This window comes from Lethenteron reissneri, chromosome 64, assembly GCF_015708825.2.
Source record: "Lethenteron reissneri isolate LAM-NWPU_2019-01 chromosome 64, ASM1570882v1, whole genome shotgun sequence".
NCBI lineage: Eukaryota > Metazoa > Chordata > Hyperoartia > Petromyzontiformes > Petromyzontidae > Lethenteron > Lethenteron reissneri.
Genome location: NC_083842.1, coordinates 4198616 through 4217195, shown reverse-complemented (window position 1 = coordinate 4217195; position 18580 = coordinate 4198616). Strand labels below are relative to the sequence as shown.

Sequence of the window (18580 nt, the reverse complement as noted above, 5' to 3'; positions counted from 1 at the left end):
CACTGTGCAGTGTAGGTCTGGGTGTCTTGTGACCCCACCCCCCCCCCCCCGAACATTTTTCCTTTGCATATTCATTTCTGTTTTTAAATAAACTTTCCTTTTTTAAAACACGCAGAAACTCAGTTTTACATAATTAAATGGGGGGTCACAGGACATGTGGACCAGCGGTTCTTAATCTTTGACTGCAGTCTGCACCATTTTGGTTCTCATCGTAAAAAAATAAAAATAAACAGTTTTGCTCCTAAATAGATCGGCGCTGATGAAACGAAGCAAGTTTGTGCCTTGACGTGCCCGCGTTGCTTGATTTGTGCCGTCGATTATTTACCTTCAAAAATATTACCTGCCCAATGTCTCGCCCCCTCCCCTCCAGCCCGCCCCCTACAGGTTAAGAACCAGTGCTGGTGGAGATGAAACCCAGGCGTGGAAGTTCAACAGAGCACAGTCGGTGCCGATGTCGGCACAAATCAATCCGCTGCTGCTGCTGCTGACGCCTGAACGCGCAAAGTGGCTCCGACTCCAGGGCCACGTGACGGCCGAACGGGGCCGGCCCTGAGGTTCCCAGAAGGCCCCGGGGCGCAATGCCACGTGGCACAACCACCACCACCAGCCCCGATCCATCTTCATTACACTGGTCAACACACTTTTCTGGCATGAGGTATTACAACGGGTTTAAGGCAATTTTGGGGTGCCGATTCCAAATCTGGCATCAGTTTTTGTCTATCACATCAGGTTTTTGAGATATCAAATATTGCATTTTCAATACAAACTGCAGAAGAAAAATATTAAATAAATGTGGATATCTACATAAAATGATATTTAAACACATTATCCTAAAAATACAGCACCATATTTAACACTAAAGCAGTCACTGACTCGCAACAACTTGCAATCACAAGTGTAAAATCAATGAAAATGGGGTATGCCGATAGCATAAAGTTGAGATGTGATAGAGCAAATCTGAGATCAGATTTGGAATCAGCACCCTGAAATTAGTCTAGAACAGCTGCAAAAGTCCAGGCCAGAAAAAAATGTTGTTTTGTTGTTGACCAGTGATATCGACAAATGAAGCCGGGCTGTTGTGATGCCGCTGTTTGTGGGAGGCCCCGAGCAAGTGGGCCCTTGAAACTCTCGTTGATTTGACGGGAAAGCATCCACTGAGATACGTAGCGCTGGTTTCTTTCTTCCAGTGGCTTGGACGTTCTCACGTGGAAATGTAGAGCAGCAGCAGCAAGCGTCGTCAGGGTCGGGATGGAACCCACGATCTCCTGTAGACCAGGCGAGGTAGTCAACATCTCCTAGTCACCGTGATGATGATGAGAGACTCCAAATCTACAGCAGCAGCAGGCATCGTCAGGGTCCGGATCGGAATGGAATCCACGACCTCCTGTATACCAGGCGAGGTAGTTAACATCTCCTAGCCACCGTGGTGATGATGATGAGAGAGAGACACGCAAACTCCAAATCTACAGCAGCAGCAGCAGGCATAGTCAGGGTCGGGATTGAACCCACGACCTCCTGTAGACCAGGCGAGGTAGTTAACATCTCTGGCCACGCGGGACATTAGGTGCTGCCCCCCCAACCCCCTTGCTGGACCCTGGGCGGCCGTGAGGCCCCACACCGTCACCCCCCCCACCAGTCCTCACCCCCCCACCCCCCACGGTCCTCACCCCCCCCCCCAATCCACCCCCCCCCCCACCACCAGCGCCACTCACAACAGAAGGCAGAGACACAAACCAGCCGGCGAGGCTCGCTGTAAATAACAACTCTCTCTTTTATTATTTATCGTCACGCGCGAGTGTAGTAGTAGTAGTTGTTGTTGTAGTTGTTGTTGTTGTAGTTGTTGTATTTACGCTGCGACTGCTGCGTGACCACGGCCTGGGACCGCTGGGATCCTGGGACACCAGAAAAGGTCATCGGAGGGCGAGCGAGCGGGCGAGCGGGTGGACGAGCGGGTGGACGAGCGGGTGGGCGGGCGAGCGGGTAAGCGAGCGAGCGGACGAGAGGGCGGGCGAGCGGGCAGGTGGGTGGGTGAGCGAGAGGTTTCCGTGCGTTACCGTGGGGGTGGTGGAGAGAGAACTTCGTGAGCGGAACAGCCAACTAGATTCTAGCCCTGATCACCGCAGCCACTGGTACCAGCGCAACCCATAACCCAACTACCCCAAGTCACTAGCGCTACCCATAACCCCAACTACCCCAAGTCACTAGCGCTACCCATAACCCCAACTACCCCAAGTCACCAGCGCTACCCATAACCCTACTACCCCAAGTCACTAGCGCTACCCATAACCCCAACTACCCCAAGTCACTAGCGCTACCCATAACCCAACTACCCCAAGTCACTAGCGCTACCCATAACCCCAACTACCCCAAGTCACTAGCGCTACCCATAACCCCAACTACCCCAAGTCACCAGCGCTACCCATAACCCTACTACCCCAAGTCACTAGCGCTACCCATAACCCCAACTACCCCAAGTCACTAGCGCTACTCATAACCCTACTACCCCAAGTCACTAGCGCTACCTATAACCCAACTACCCCAAGTCACCAGCGCTACCCAAACCCCAACTACCCCAAGTCACCAGCGCTACCCATAACCCAACTACCCCAAGTCACCAGCGCTACCCATAACCCCAACTACCCCAAGTCACTAGCGCTACCCATAACCCCAACTACCCAAGTCACCAGCGCTACCCATAACCCCAACTACCCCAAGTCACCAGCACTACCCATAACCCCAACTATCCCAAGTCACTAGCGCTACCCATAACCCCAACTACCCCAAGTCACCAGCACTACCCATAACCCCAACTATCCCAAGTCACTAGCGCAACCCATAACCCCAACTACCCCAAGTCACCAGCACTACCCATAACCCCAACTATCCCAAGTCACCAGCGCAACCCATAACCCCAACTACCCCAAGTCACTAGCGCTACCCATAACCCAACTACCCCAAGTCACTAGCGCTACCCATAACCCCAACTACCCCAAGTCACTAGCGCTACCCATAACCCCAACTACCCCAAGTCACTAGCGCTACCCATAACCCTGGGAAACTACCCAACCAACCACGAGCACTCAGCCGAACCCCAGTCAAGTAGCAAGCAGAGCCACTCTGCCACTAACACCAAGTCGCAAGTCACCGAGACCAACCCACACCCATGACGTCCACTGCTACAGCCCTAACGCCAACGCCACCCAGTCACTACCCACCGCCCCCCCCACCATTGACACCAAAACCCACAAACAACCCCAACTCGCGAGCCCCACCCAGCCCGGCCCACCCAGCCCGGCCCCACCCAGCCCGGCCCCACCCAGCCCGGCCCCACCCAGCCCGGCCCCACCCAGCTCGGCCCCACCCAGCCCCGGCCCGAGCACCACCTCCGCTCCGCCCGCCCGCCGGTCCAGGTGGCACAACGCAGCGCCGCGGGGAACTTTGCCGTATCGCCGGCCGCGGCAAAATCGGCGCTCGGCCCGGTCACGCAACGCGGCGGCGGTGACGGCGGTGACGGTGACAACGGTGACGACGGTGACGACGACGCCGACGGTGACGACGACGCCGACGCTTTAACAAGGAAACGTAGCGGAACAAACCCCACGCCAACGACGCTCTCCGCTTGCCTCTCCACCTTTGCATAATAAGCTTACGGGGCGGGGAGGGGGTGGGGGTTAAGTGGTCGGGGCCGTCACGCCGGGGGGGGGGGGGGGGGGGCTTTAGGTGACGGGAGAAGGGGGGGGGCGGTGTGGGGGTATGCGCTGCACGCGGTGCTCAGGGACTTGGAGGCGGTTCTTGGGGTCCCGGCTGGCCGGCGAGTTGAGCGGCCTAGTCACCACGAGCGTCGCGGCTCTTGAAATGTTTTTGTTTCATCAAATTCGAGCGCCACGCGATCGTCGCCGTCTCCCTGCGTGGGGCTGGCCTGGGACAGGGGGCCGTTGTGACGCGATGCAGAATGTTTATGAACCAGAGAGGAGGGGGGGGGAAATACGAAAATCCCATTTAGGATTTGGGCGAAGCCACTCGGCCCGGCGTCCTGGACCTAGACGTGCGGCCGGAAGAGGGCCTCCCCAGCGCCGCGGAGGGGGCAGGGTCAGAGGTCACCACGCAAGCAGATTAGTTCATTAGCTACCAGGGGGGGGGGGCTGGGTGGGTTCTAACCGAACGAGCAGCGTCCCCCAGTCACGGCGATTGGCAGCACACGCCACCATCAACGCGCGCCACCCTGTCAACGCGCGTCGTCCCGTTGACGTGCTCCACGGGAAAACGCCGAGAGGGAGTGACCCTTGCGGGAGTGACCCCTTGCGGGAGTGACCCCTTGCGTGAGTGACCCCCCCCCCCCGCGCGAGTGACCCCCCCCCCTCCCCCACTTGGCCACGCCCTCTTCCGGCCCGACGCTTCAGCAGCACTTGCTCGTGGTGACGGTGCAACGCAGCCGTGCCCGGTGGCGCCGACGGCGATGATGGCACTGGTGGTGGCGGTGATCGTGGTGGCAGCGGCGGTGACGATGATGGTGGTGCTAGCGGTGGTGGTGGTGGTGACGGTGGCAGTGATGGTGGTGACGACGACGATGGTGGTGCTAGTGGTGGTGGTGGTGGTGACGGTGGCAGTGATGGTGGTGCTAGCGGTGATGGCGGTGGTGGTGATTACGATGATGGTGGTGCTAGCGGTGGTGGTGGTGGTGGCGGTGATGGCGGTGGTGGTGGTGACGACGATGGTGGCGGTGGCCGTGAAGGGGAGAGAGAAGGGCCGTGGGCGTGTGTGCTCTGCGGGGCGGCGTCGGGGAGGGAGCATGAGAGGGGGGGGGGGGCGATGGGGGCGATGAGGGCGATGGGGAGGGGAGGGAGGCAGAGAGGGGGGGGGCGATGGGGGAGGGAGGGGCGATGGTGGACTCAGTCGTCGTCCACGATGTGCTGTAGGAGGAAGTTTGCCGCCAGGTTCTCGTTCTTGTCGCAGGCAAAGTAGGCCTCCATCGCCAGGCGCCGCTCAAAGCCCAGGCCCATGAGCTGCTCACACACACAGCAGCACACACACAGTGTCAGCACACACACACACACAGCACAGTGTTAGCAGCAGCACACCACACACTGCTACACACACACACACAGCAACACACACACACAGCGCACACACACAGTGTTAGCAGCACACACACAGTGTCAGCAGCAGCACACACACACAGTAGCAACACACACAGCACACACACACACAGCGCACACACACAGTGTTAGCAGCACACACACAGTGTCAGCAGCAGCACACACACACAGCACACACACACACACAGCGCACACACACAGTGTTAGCAGCAGCAACACACACAGTAGCACACACACAGCACACACACACAGCGCACACACAGTGTTAGCAGCACACACACACACAGTGTCAGCAGCAGCACACAGACACAGTAGCACACACACACAGCACACACACACACACTGTTAGCAGCAGCACACACGCAGCAGCACACACACACTGCTACACACACAGCAGCACAACAACCGCCATTCGCCACTAAGTGGCGGTGACGTCACCACGACGCTTGTGCCAGGCCAAGTGCACCTTGAGGCCACATGAAGTGTCGAATGCCCGCTGGCAGGAGGTCACGGGGCAGACCCAGCAGGTGCCACGGGTCGACTGACTGAGATGACCGAGATGACTGGCTGATGCACCACCTGTGCCCCCTACTGTACCAACTTGCTGTGCTTTAGCCACCGGGCACTCCGCTCGTGGTTGTGAGCGTCGCTCCTCCGCCCTCCGTTGTTGTTGGAGGGCGACTGCCTCCAACTGCCCAGTAGTGTCCTTCACGAGCCTCCTCCACAGAGGCCGATCTTGACACCGCTGGTATAGTCATCGGCAAGTCCACTCAGCTCCACGTCCTCCCGTACCACATAACTCCATCTCTTCTCTAGCCCGTGCCGGGCCCGTTTAGCCCCTCTATCCGGCCGAACAAAAGCTGTTTAGGCATGCGGTGGCTGGGCATGCGGGCTACATGACCCAGCCAACGCAGCCTTGCCTGCCGGAGGAGCTCACCGATGGGACTTTGCCCAGATCTTTCAAGGATTTGTGAGCTCCTCACACAATCCAGCCTGGTTAAACCCAGGATGGATCGTAGGCAGGCCAGCCTAAATGTTTCCAACCGGCGAAGATGCTCTATTAGGGGGGTCCACGTTTCGCAAGCGTAGAGAAGGGAAGGAATGACTGTGGCCGAGAAGACCTGAAGCTTCGTGCGGAGCGACAATCCAGGTAGCTTCTACACAGCGTTACGCAACCGATGAAAAGACAATGCCGCTCGACTGATTCGGAGTGAGACCTCTGCTGTTAAACTGGAGCCGGTCATAAGCACACTGCCCAAGTATGGAAAACTCTCCACTCTCTCCACTACTGCCCCATCACCGATTGGGAGTTGTGGGGGTGGAGTGTCCGATGGTACAAAATACCCAGGCAGGTGCTTAGTTTTGGTGGGGCTGATGGTAAGGCCCCACCCACCTCTTAGTGGCACGCTCCAGGTTCATCAGCAGCGCCTCCAACTCCTCTTCTGAATGAGCAGCAATTACCAAATCATCGGCATACATAACGTGGTTTACCAATAGGGAGCCATCCCTTGACCGCACCCGGGCATCGATCAGCCTCCCATTATATCTGTACCAAATGGAAATTCCCCCGGTACAGCCATTGAAGGCTTCACGAACAACGCGGTCAAAATAGATGTTAAATAATGTGGGAGCCAGGGACATCCCTGTCGCACCCCAAGGTGTACAGGGAACGGCTCCGACTCCCGGCCACGTAGTTTTACCCGGGCCCGCGCACCAGCAGCAGCACACATGCACAAGCACAGCAGCAGTAGCAGCAGCAGCACACACACAAACACAGCAGCAGCAGCAGCACACACACAAACACAGCACCAGCAGCAGCACACATGCACAAGCACAGCAGCAGCAGCAGCACACATGCACAAAACAGCAGCAGCAGCAGCACACACACACAAACACAGCACCAGCAGCAGCACACATGCACAAGCACAGCAGCAGCAGCAGCAGCACAAACACAGCAGCAGCAGCAGCACACACACAAACACAGCACCAGCAGCACACATGCACAAGCACAGCAGCAGCAGCAGCACACACAAACACAGCACCAGCAGCAGCACACATGCACAAACACAGCAGCAGCAGCAGAAGCAGCGCACGCTCGCGCGCTCCCACACGGCGGCATTACCCTCTCGATGGCGTCCATCTCGTCGGGCGTGACCTGGATGACCTGCGGCCGGTCTGCGCCCGGCTCGTCGGCGCCGGGCTCCTCGGCGCCCTCCTCGCCCGGCTCGTTGAGCATGTGGATGAACTCCTCCTGGTACTGGCTGATCTCCTGCTAGGCCGCAAGCAAAACGTGCAAAACGTGCAGAGCAGGGCTCAACGACTTGGGGAAGAGATGCAATTGCGATTATTTTCTGACAGATATTGCGATTTGATTCGCGAATAAATGTTTTGAAGTCAAGCTGCAGTTGAATATTCACTGTGTAATAGATTTAAAACACGTGATGGAGCATTACCACGTGATACCATCAACATATGAACTGCACTATATATTCTAATGCAAGGATGATAATTTAAATTTTTAATTGAAATAGAACAATCAAACATAGAACAATTGTTAAGTTGAATCAAAAAAAGTTATGATAACAAAAAAAAATCCAAGAAGAAAGGGGACTTTTCAAATCGGAAAAAAAAAATCGCTGCCTTTGCGATTTGCTAATCGTGTTGTTGCGTGGGCGACGCGTGGGAGCGACGCATGTGCGACGTGTGTGCGACATGTGTGTGCGACGCGTGTGAGCGACGCGCGTGTGCGATGCGTGTGCGACGCGTGTGCGACGCGTGTGCGACGCGTGTGCGACGCGTGTGAGCGACGCGCGTGTGCGATGCGTGTGCGATGCGTGTGCGATGCGTGTGCGACGCGTGTGAGCGACGCGCGTGTGCGATGCGTGTGCGACGCGTGTGCGACGCGTGTGCGACGCGTGTGCGACGCGTGTGAGCGACGCGCGTGTGCGATGCGTGTGCGATGCGTGTGCGACGCGTGTGCGACGCGTGTGCGACGCGTGTGCGACGCGTGTGCGACGCTCACCGCAAGCAGCTGAGGGTTCTGGACGCCCAGCTCCTGCAGCAGGGCGGGCAGCAGGCCGGGGTTCTGCTGCACGGCGCGCCGCATGTAGCGGAACTGTGCCTGGTTCCGCAGGTACTCCAGCGGGTTGCCTGCAACAAACACGCAGGTCCACCCCGGGCAGCCTTCAGCAGATTGTTGGGGCAAGTGGCACGTGGCACACGAGGGGGCGGGTGGCCAGCACCACGCCGGCCGGCTTTGTCTCCCCAGTGGCGATGTTTACTACACGTCGCACCGCGCACTCGTTTGAAGCTGAGTGGACCTAGGGGAGGCCCAGGACCGGTTCAGATAATCGTCACTGGAGTTAGCAGTGAGCGGGAATGGAACTCACACAGACACACACACACACCCCCACACACCCCCTCACCGGATCTGGAGCCCTGCGACGCGGTGCCACCGGTACTCGCCGTGCTGCTGCTGCTGGTGGTGCCCGAGGCGGCCGGGGCGCTGGGCGCGGAAGCCGCCTGCCGCTGCTGCTGCCGCTGCTGCTGGCTCTCAGCGGGAGCGTCTGCAGCCAGCCCCTCGCCTTCCTGCATGCCCTGTAGCAGCAGCAGTAGCAGCAGCAGTAGCAGCAGTAGTAGCAGTAGCAGCAGTAGCAGCAGCAGTAGCAGCAGCAGTAGCAGCAGCAGCAGCAGCAGTAGCAGCAGCAGCAGTAGCAGCAGCAGTAGCAGCAGCAGTAGCAGTAGCAGCAGCAGTAGCAGCAGCAGCAGTAGCAGCAGTAGCAGCAGCAGTAGCAGCAGCAGCAGTAGCAGCAGTAGCAGTAGCAACAGCAGCAGTAGCAGCAGCAGTAGCAGCAGCAGCAGTAGAAGCAGCAGCAGCAGCACGATGACACACGCGGTCAGCGCAGAGGCCCGGCACAGACGCTCACTGCAGGCTCATCGGCCGTGTGGGGCGCCGTCGAGCAGAGCGGCGCCACTTGTGGTGGTGGAGAGGGGGGTTGGGGTGATGCGCGCGAGTGGGGTTGTGGTTGGTGCGTGGTAGTGCGTGGTAGTGCGAGGTAGCGCGTGGTAGTGCGTGGTGGTGCGTGGGTGCGAGGTAGCGCGTGTGGTGACCGTGCGGTTAGCGTGCTGCTGCGTTGGCGGGCGTGGCTCTGTGAGTATCCGTGTCAGTGTGGCTCTGTGAGTGTCAGTGTGGCTCTGTGTGTAGCTGTGTGGCTCTGTGAGTAGCAGTGTGGCTCTGTGTGTAGCTGTGTGGCTCTGTGTGTAGCTGTGTGGCTCTGTGAGTAGCGGTGTCAGTGTGGCTCTGTGAGTGTCAGTGTGGCTCTGTGTGTGGCTGCTCGTGTGGCTCTATGAGTAGTAGTGTGGCTCTGTGTGTAGCAGTGTGGCTCTGTGTGTGGCTGCTCGTGTGGCTCTGTGAGTAGCAGTGTGGCTCTGTGTGTAGCAGTGTGGCTCTGTGAGTAGCTGTGTGGCTCTGTGAGTAGCGGTGTGGCTCTGTGAGTAGCGGTGTGGCTCTGTGTGTGGCTGCTCGTGTGGCTCTGTGTGTAGCTGTGTGGCTCTGTGAGTAGCAGTGTGGCTCTGTGTGTGGCTGCTCGTGTGGCTCTGTGTGTAGCTGTGTGGCTCTGTGAGTAGCTGTGTGGCTCTGTGAGTAGCTGTGTGGCTCTGTGTGTAGCAGTGTGGCTCTGTGTGTAGCAGTGTGGCTCTGTGTGTAGCAGTGTGGCTCTGTGTGTAGCAGTGTGGCTCTGTGTGTAGCAGTGTGGCTCTGTGTGTAGCAGTGTGGCTCTGTGTGTAGCAGTGTGGCTCTGTGTGTAGCTGTGTGGCTCTGTGAGTAGCAGTGTGGCTCTGTGTGTAGCAATGTGGCTCTGTGTGTAGTAGTGTGGCTCTGTGTGTAGCTGTGTGGCTCTGTGTGTAGCTGTGTGGCTCTGTGAGTAGCTGTGTGGCTCTGTGAGTAGCAGTGTGGCTCTGTGTGTAGCAGTGTGGCTCTGTGTGTAGCAGTGTGGCTCTGTGAGAAGCAGTGTGGCTCTGTGTGTAACAGTGTGGCTCTGTGAGTAGTAGTGTGGCTCTGAGTAGCAGTGTGGCTCTGTGAGTAGCTGTGTGGCTCTGTGTGTAGCTGTGTGGCTCTGTGTGTAGCTGTGTGGCTCTGTGTGTAGCTGTGTAGCTCTGTGAGTAGCAGGTGGCTCTGTGAGTAGCTGTGTAGCTCTGTGTGTAGCTGAGTGGCTCTGTGAGTAGCAGTGTGGCTCTGTGAGTAGCAGTGTGGCTCTGTGTGTGGCTGTGTAGCTCTGTGTGTAGCTGTAGCTGTGTGTAGCTGTGTGTAGCTGTGTAGCTGTGTGTAGCTGTGTGTAGCTGTGTGTGGCTGTGTGTAGCTGTGTGTAGCTGTGTGTGGCTGTGTGTGGCTGTGTGTAGCTGTGTGGCTGTGTGTGGCTGTGTGTAGCTGTGTGGCTCTGTGAGTAGCTGTGTGGCTCTGTGAGTAGCGGTGTGGCTCTGTGTGTAGCGGTGTGGCTCTGTGAGTAGCTGTGTGGCTCTGTGTGTAGCAGTGTGGCTCTGTGAGTAGCAGTGTAGCTCTGTGTGTAGCTGTGTGGCTCTGTGAGTAGCAGTGTGGCTCTGTGTAGTAGTGTGGATCTGTGAGTAGCTGTGTGGCTCTGTGTGTGGCTGCTCGTGTGGCTCTGTGTGTAGCAGTGTGGCTCTGTGAGTAGCAGTGTGGCTCTGTGAGTAGCAGTGTGGCTCTGTGAGTAGCAGTGTGGCTCTGTGAGTAGCAGTGTGGCTCTGTGAGTAGCAGTGTGGCTCTGTGAGTAGCAGTGTGGCTCTGTGTGTAGCAGTGTGGCTCTGTGAGTAGCAGTGTGGCTCTGTGAGTAGCAGTGTGGCTCTGTGTGTAGCAGTGTGGCTCTGTGAGTAGCAGTGTGGCTCTGTGAGTAGCAGTGTGGCTCTGTGAGTAGCGGTGTCAGTGTGGCTCTGTGAGTAGCAGTGTGGCTCTGTGTGTAGCAGAGTGGCTCTGTGTGTAGCAGTGTGGCTCTGTGAGTAGCAGTGTGGCTCTGTGAGTAGCAGTGTGGCTCTGTGTGTAGCAGTGTGGCTTGTGAGTAGCAGTGTGGCTCTGTGAGTAGCGGTGTGGCTCTGTGAGTAGCGGTGGGCTCGTGTGTGGCTGCTCGTGTGGCTCTGTGTGTAGCTGTGTGGCTCTGTGAGTAGCAGTGTGGCTCTGTGTGTGGCTGCTCGTGTGGCTCTGTGTGTAGCTGTGTGGCTCTGTGAGTAGCTGTGTGGCTCTGTGAGTAGCTGTGTGGCTCTGTGTGTAGCAGTGTGGCTCTGTGTGTAGCAGTGTGGCTCTGTGTGTAGCAGTGTGGCTCTGTGTGTAGCAGTGTGGCTCTGTGTGTAGCAGTGTGGCTCTGTGTGTAGCAGTGTGGCTCTGTGTGTAGCAGTGTGGCTCTGTGTGTAGCAGTGTGGCTCTGTGTGTAGCAGTGTGGCTCTGTGTGTAGCAGTGTGGCTCTGTGAGTAGCAGTGTGGCTCTGTGGTAGTAGTGTGGCTCTGTGTGTAGCTGTGTGGCTCTGTGTGTAGCAGTGTGGCTGTGTGAGTAGCAGTGTGGCTCTGTGTGTAGCTGTGTGGCTCTGTGTGTAGCAGTGTGGCTCTGTGTGTAGCAGTGTGGCTCTGTGTGTAGCAGTGTGGCTCTGTGAGTAGCAGTGTGGCTCTGTGTGTAGTAGTGTGGCTCTGTGTGTAGCTGTGTGGCTCTGTGAGTAGCAGAGTGGCTCTGTGTGTAGCTGTGTGGCTCTGTGTGTAGCTGTGTGGCTCTGTGAGTAGCAGAGTGGCTCTGTGTGTAGCTGTGTGGCTCTGTGTGTAGCTGTGTGGCTCTGTGTGTAGCTGTGTGGCTCTGTGAGTAGCTGTGTGGCTCTGTGAGTAGCAGTGTGGCTCTGTGTGTAGCTGTGTGGCTCTGTGTGTAGCTGTGTGGCTCTGTGAGTAGCAGTGTGGCTCTGTGTGTAGCAGTGTGGCTCGTGTTAAGCAGTGTGGCTCTGTGAGTAGCGGTGTGGCTCTGTGTGTAGCTGTGTGGCTCTGTGAGTAGCTGGTGGCTCTGTGAGTAGCAGTGTGGCTCTGTGAGTAGCAGTATGGCTCTGTGAGTAGCAGTGTGGCTCTGTGAGTAGCAGTGTGGCTCTGTGTGTAACAGTGTGGCTCTGTGAGTAGTAGTGTGGCTCTGTGAGTAGCAGTGTGGCTCTGTGAGTAGCAGTGTGGCTCTGTGAGTAGCTGTGTGGCTCTGTGTGTAGCTGTGTGGCTCTGTGTGTAGCTGTGGCTCTGTGTGTAGCTGTGTAGCTCTGTGAGTAGCAGTGTGGCTCTGTGAGTAGCTGTGTATCTGTGTGTAGCTGAGTGGCTCTGTGAGTAGCAGTGTGGCTCTGTGAGTAGCAGTGGGCTCTGTGTGTGGCTGTGTAGCTCTGTGTGTAGCTGTAGCTGTGTGTAGCTGTGTGTAGCTGTGTAGCTGTGTGTAGCTGTGTGTAGCTGTGTGTGGCTGTGTAGCTGTGTGTAGCTGTGTGTAGCTGTGTGTAGCTGTGTGTGGCTGTGTGTGGCTGTGTGTAGCTGTGTGGCTGTGTGTGGCTGTGTGTAGCTGTGGCTCTGTGAGTAGCTGTGTGGCTCTGTGAGTAGCGGTGTGGCTCTGTGTGTAGCGGTGTGGCTCTGTGAGTAGCTGTGTGGCTCTGTGTGTAGCAGTGTGGCTCTGTGAGTAGCAGTGTAGCTCTGTGTGTAGCGTGGTCTGTGAGTAGCAGTGTGGCTCTGTGTGTAGTAGTGTGGCTCTGTGAGTAGCAGTGTGGCTCTGTGAGTAGCAGTGTGGCTCTGTGAGTAGCAGTGTGGCTCTGTGTAGCAGTGTGGCTCGTGAGTAGCAGTGTGGCTCTGTGAGTAGCAGTGTGGCTCTGTGAGTAGCGTGTCAGTGTGGCTCTGTGAGTAGCAGTGTGGCTCTGTGTGTAGCAGAGTGGCTCTGTGTGTAGCAGTGTGGCTCTGTGAGTAGCAGTGTGGCTCTGTGAGTAGCAGTGTGGCTCTGTGTGTAGCAGTGTGGCTCTGTGAGTAGCAGTGTGGCTCTGTGAGTAGCGGTGTGGCTCTGTGAGTAGCGGTGTGGCTCTGTGTGTGGCTGCTCGTGTGGCTCTGTGTGTAGCTGTGTGGCTCTGTGAGTAGCAGTGTGGCTCTGTGTGTGGCTGCTCGTGTGGCTCTGTGTGTAGCTGTGTGGCTCTGTGAGTAGCTTGTGGCTCTGTGAGTAGCTGTGTGGCTCTGTGTGTAGCAGTGTGGCTCTGTGTGTAGCAGTGTGGCTCTGTGTGTAGCAGTGTGGCTCTGTGTGTAGCAGTGTGCTCTGTGTGTAGCAGTGTGGCTCTGTGTGTAGCAGTGTGGCTCTGTGTGTAGCAGTGTGGCTCTGTGTGTAGCAGTGTGGCTCTGTGTGTAGCAGTGTGGCTCTGTGTGTAGCAGTGTGGCTCTGTGTGTAGCAGTGTGGCTCTGTGAGTAGCAGTGTGGCTCTGTGTGTAGTGTGGCTCTGTGTGTAGCTGTGTGGCTCTGTGTGTAGCAGTGTGGCTCTGTGTGTAGCAGTGTGGCTCTGTGAGTAGCAGTGTGGCTCTGTGTGTAGTAGTGTGGCTCTGTGTGTAGCGTGTGGCTCTGTGTGTAGCAGTGTGGCTGTGTGAGTAGCAGTGTGGCTCTGTGTGTAGCTGTGTGGCTCTGTGTGTAGCAGTGTGGCTCTGTGTGTAGCAGTGTGCTCTGTGTGTAGCAGTGTGGCTCTGTGAGTAGCAGTGTGGCTCTGTGTGTAGTATGTGGCTCTGTGTGTAGCTGTGTGGCTCTGGAGTAGCAGAGTGGCTCTGTGTGTAGCTGTGTGGCTCTGTGTGTAGCTGTGTGGCTCTGTGAGTAGCAGAGTGGCTCTGTGTGTAGCTGTGTGGCTCTGTGTGTAGCTGTGTGGCTCTGTGTGTAGCTGTGTGGCTCTGTGAGTAGCTGTGTGGCTCTGTGAGTAGCAGTGTGGCTCTGTGTGTAGCTGTGGCTCTGTGTGTAGCTGGTGGCTCTGTGAGTAGCAGTGTGGCTCTGTGTGTAGCAGTGTGGCTCTGTGTTAAGCAGTGTGGCTCTGTGAGTAGCGGTGTGGCTCTGTGTGTGTGGCTCTGTGAGCTGGTGTGGCTCTGTGAGTAGCAGTGTGGCTCTGTGAGTAGCAGTATGGCTCTGTGAGTAGCAGTGTGGCTCTGTGAGTAGCAGTGTGGCTCTGTGTGTAACAGTGTGGCTCTGTGAGTAGTAGTGTGGCTCTGTGAGTAGCAGTGTGGCTCTGTGAGTAGCAGTGTGGCTCTGTGAGTAGCTGTGTGGCTCTGTGTGTAGCTTGTGGCTCTGTGTGTAGTGTGGCTCGTGTGTAGCTGTGTAGCTCTGTGAGTAGCAGTGTGGCTCTGTGAGTAGCTGTGTAGCTCTGTGTGTAGCTGAGTGGCTCTGTGAGTAGCAGTGTGGCTCTGTGAGTAGCAGTGTGGCTCTGTGTGGGCTGTGTAGCTCTGTGTGTAGCTGTAGCTGTGTGTAGCTGTGTGTAGCTGTGTAGCTGTGTGTAGCTGTGTGTAGCTGTGTGTGGCTGTGTGTAGCTGTGTGTAGCTGTGTGTAGCTGTGTGTAGCTGTGGGTGGTGTGGCTGTGTGTAGCTGTGTGGCTGTGTGTGGCTGTGTGTAGCTGTGTGGCTCTGTGAGTAGCTGTGTGGCTCTGTGAGTAGCGGTGTGGCTCTGTGTGTAGCGGTGTGGCTCTGTGAGTAGCTGTGGCTCTGTGTGTAGCAGTGTGGCTCTGTGAGTAGCAGTGTAGCTCTGTGTGTAGCTGTGGCTCTGTGAGTAGCAGTGTGGCTCTGTGTGTAGTAGTGTGGCTCTGTGAGTAGCAGTGTGGCTCTGTGAGTAGCAGTGTGGCTCTGTGAGTAGCAGTGTGGCTCTGTGTGTAGCAGTGTGGCTCTGTGAGTAGCAGTGTGGCTCTGTGAGTAGCAGTGTGGCTCTGTGAGTAGCGGTGTCAGTGTGGCTCTGTGAGTAGCAGTGTGGCTCTGTGTGTAGCAGTGTGGCTCTGTGTGTAGCAGAGTGGCTCTGTGTGTAGCAGTGTGGCTCTGTGAGTAGCAGTGTGGCTCTGTGAGTAGCAGTGTGGCTCTGTGTGTAGCAGTGTGGCTCTGTGAGTAGCAGTGTGGCTCTGTGAGTAGCAGTGTGGCTCTGTGAGTAGCAGTGGGCTCTGTGAGTAGCAGTGTGGCTCGTGAGTAGCAGTGTGGCTCTGTGAGTAGCAGTGTGGCTCTGTGAGTAGCTGTGTGGCTCTGTGTGTAGCTGTGTGGCTCTGTGAGTAGCGGTGTCAGTGTGGCTCTGTGAGTAGCAGTGTGGCTCTGTGAGTAGCAGAGTGGCTCTGTGAGTAGCAGTGTGGCTCTGTGAGTAGCAGTGTGGCTCTGTGAGTAGCAGTGTGGCTCTGTGAGTAGCAGTGTGGCTCTGTGAGTAGCAGTGTGGCTCTGTGAGTAGCTGTGTGGCTCTGTGTGTAGCTGTGTGGCTCTGTGAGTAGCGGTGTCAGTGTGGCTCTGTGAGTAGCAGTGTGGCTCTGTGAGTAGCAGAGTGGCTCTGTGAGTAGCAGTGTGGCTCTGTGAGTAGCAGTGTGGCTCTGTGTGTAGCGGTGTGGCTCTGTGAGTAGCAGTGTAGCTGTGTGTAGCTGTGTGGCTCTGTGTGTAGCTGTGTGGCTCTGTGTGTAGCAGTGTGGCTCTGTGTGTAGCAGTGTGGCTCTGTGAGTAGCAGTGTGGCTCTGTGTGTAGCTGTGTGGCTCTGTGTGTAGTAGTGTGGCTCTGTGTGTAGCAGTGTGGCTCTGTGAGTAGCAGTGTGGCTCTGTGAGTAGCAGTGTGGCTCTGTGTGTAGCAGTGTGGCTCTGTGAGTAGCAGTGTGGCTGTGTGTAGCTGTGTGGCTCTGTGAGTAGCAGTGTGGCTCTGTGAGTAGCAGTGTGGCTCTGTGAGTAGCAGTGTGGCTCTGTGAGTAGCTGTGTGGCTCTGTGAGTAGCAGTGTGGCTCTGTGTGTAGCAGTGTGGCTCTGTGTGTAGCTGTGTGTAGCTGTGTGTAGCTGTGTAGCTGTGTGTAGCTGTGTAGCTGTGTGTAGCTGTGTGTAGCTGTGTAGCTGTGTGTAGCTGTGTAGCTGTGTGGCTCTGTGTATAGCTGTGTGTAGCTGTGTGTAGCTGGTGTAGCTGTGTGCGTAGCGGCTGCTGTCGCGCACCGTGAGGAGGTACTCGACGGCGCGGTCGGGGTTGTTGAAGCTGGAGCGCAGCGCCGCCACGACGCGCTCGCGCTCGTAGCCCATGAGCACCATCTCCTGCACCATGTTTCGTAGGCCTGGCCTGTCACTGCCAGCCGCACACAGCACACACACGCCACGCCCGTCACAATCGCAATCACCTCCAATCTGAGACATCTCCCATCAGAATCACAATCATCTCCCATCTGAGACATCTCCCGTCAGAATCACAATCATCTCCCATCTGAGACATCTCCCGTCAGAATCACAATCATCTCCCATCTGAGACATCTCCCATCAGAATCACAATCACCTCCAATCTGAGACATCTCCCATCAGAATCACAATCATCTCCCATCTGAGACATCTCCCGTCAGAATCACAATCATCTCCCATCTGAGACATCCCCATCAGAATCACAATCACCTCCAATCTGAGACATCTCCCATCAGAATCACAATCATCTCCCATCTGAGACATCTCCCATCAGAATCACAATCACCTCCAATCTGAGACATCTCCCATCAGAATCACAATCATCTCCCATCTAAAACATCTCCCCCATCATCACAATCACAAGCGTGTACACAAGCGCGTACACAAGTGTGTACAAGCGAGTGGTGACCACGTCTGCTGCTGCCATCTAGTGGCAACTACCCAGAAAATAAAAAGTAGCGTGTAAGGACGAAGCAGTCATGCTTCCATTCAATCCAACAACAACAATCCCTATAAGCCGAACTGAGTTTACAAAACGATACAATGTGGTCGGTGTTGAAAGGGTTCAGGTTGGCTCAACGGTGATGCTATCCACGGTGGTGATGCTAGCCATGGTGGTGGTGATGCTAGCCATGGTGGTGATGCTAGCCACGGCGGTGGTGATGCTAGCCATGGTGGTGATGCTAGCCATGGTGGTGATGCTAGCCACGGTGGTGGTGATGCTAGCCATGGTGGTGATGCTAGCCACGGTGGTGGTGATGCTAGCCATGGTGGTGGAGATGCTAGCCATGGTGGTGGTGATGCTAGCCATGGTGGTGATGCTAGCCACGGTGGAGATGCTAGCCATGGTGGTGGAGATGCTAGCCATGGTGGTGGTGATGCTAGCCACGGTGGTGATGCTAGCCACGGTGGTGGTGATGCTAGCCATGGTGGTGGAGATGCTAGCCATGGTGGTGGTGATGCTAGCCATGGTGGTGGTGACGCCAGCCACGGTGGTGGTGATGCTAGCCACGGTGGTGGTGATGCTAGCCATGGTGGTGGTGACGCTAGCCATGGTGGTGGTGATGCTAGCCACGGCGGTGGTGATGCTAGCCATGGTGGTGGTGACGCTAGCCACGGTGGTGGTGACGCTAGCCACGGTGGTGGTGATGCTAGCCACGGTGGTGGTGATGCTAGCCATGGTGGTGGTGACGCTAGCCACGGTGGTGGTGGACGCTAGCCACGGTGGTGGTGATGCTAGCCACGGTGTGGTGATGCTAGCCACGGTGGTGGTGATGCTAGCCATGGTGGTGGTGACGCTAGCCATTGTGGTGGTGACGCTAGCCACGGTGGTGGTGACGCTAGCCACGGTGGTGGTGATGCTAGCCATGGTGGTGGTGACGCTAGCCATGGTGGTGGTGATGCTAGCCACGGCGGTGGTGATGCTAGCCACGGTGGTGGTGATGGTGATTGCTAGCCACGGCGGTGGGTGATGGTGATGCTAGCCACGGTGGTGGTGATGCTAGCACATGGTGGTGGTGATGCTAGCCACGGTGGTGGTGACGCTAGCCACGGTGGTGGTGATGCTAGCCACGGTGGTGGTGATGCTAGCCATGGTGGTGGTGACGCTAGCCACGGTGGTGGTGATGCTAGCCACGGTGGTTGTGATGCTAGCCACGGTGGAGGTGATGCTAGCCATGGTGGTAGTGGACGCTAGCCATGGTGGTGTGTGACGCTAGCCACGGTGGTGGTGACGCTAGCCACGGTGGTGGTGATGCTAGCCATGGTGGTGGTGACGCTAGCCATGGTGGTGGTGATGCTAGCCCACGGCGGTGGTGATGCTAGCCACGGTGGTGGTGATGGTGATGCTAGCCACGGCGGTGGTGATGGTGATGCTAGCCACGGTGGTGGTGATGCAGCCATGGTGGTGTGTGATGCTAGCCACGGTGGTGTGATTCTAGCCATGGTATGGTGATGCTAGCCATGGTGTGATGCTGACTGCCATGGTGGTGGTGTGATGCTAGCCATGGTGGTGGTGATGCTAGCCATGGTGATGATGCTAGCCATGGTGGTGATGCTAGCCATGGTGGTGATGCTAGCCACGGTGG

The 18580-nt window shown here is 56.9% G+C and overlaps 1 protein-coding gene and 1 pseudogene across 1 annotated transcript in view; both read right to left on the bottom strand.

Moving 5' to 3' along the window:
* Positions 1-618, bottom strand: part of LOC133358991 (UMP-CMP kinase-like) — a 4651-nt pseudogene extending 4033 nt beyond the window's left edge.
* A 4263-nt stretch (positions 619-4881) lies between these two features.
* LOC133359148 (UV excision repair protein RAD23 homolog B-like) overlaps positions 4882-18580 on the bottom strand; it is a 35884-nt gene continuing 22185 nt past the window's right edge. The window contains 6 exon segments of the mRNA XM_061577548.1: positions 4882-5003; positions 7219-7365; positions 8119-8246; positions 8522-8693; positions 16260-16366; positions 16369-16386. Of these exon segments, the coding sequence (XP_061433532.1) occupies positions 4890-5003; positions 7219-7365; positions 8119-8246; positions 8522-8693; positions 16260-16366; positions 16369-16386 (686 nt within the window). The 3' untranslated portion in view covers positions 4882-4889.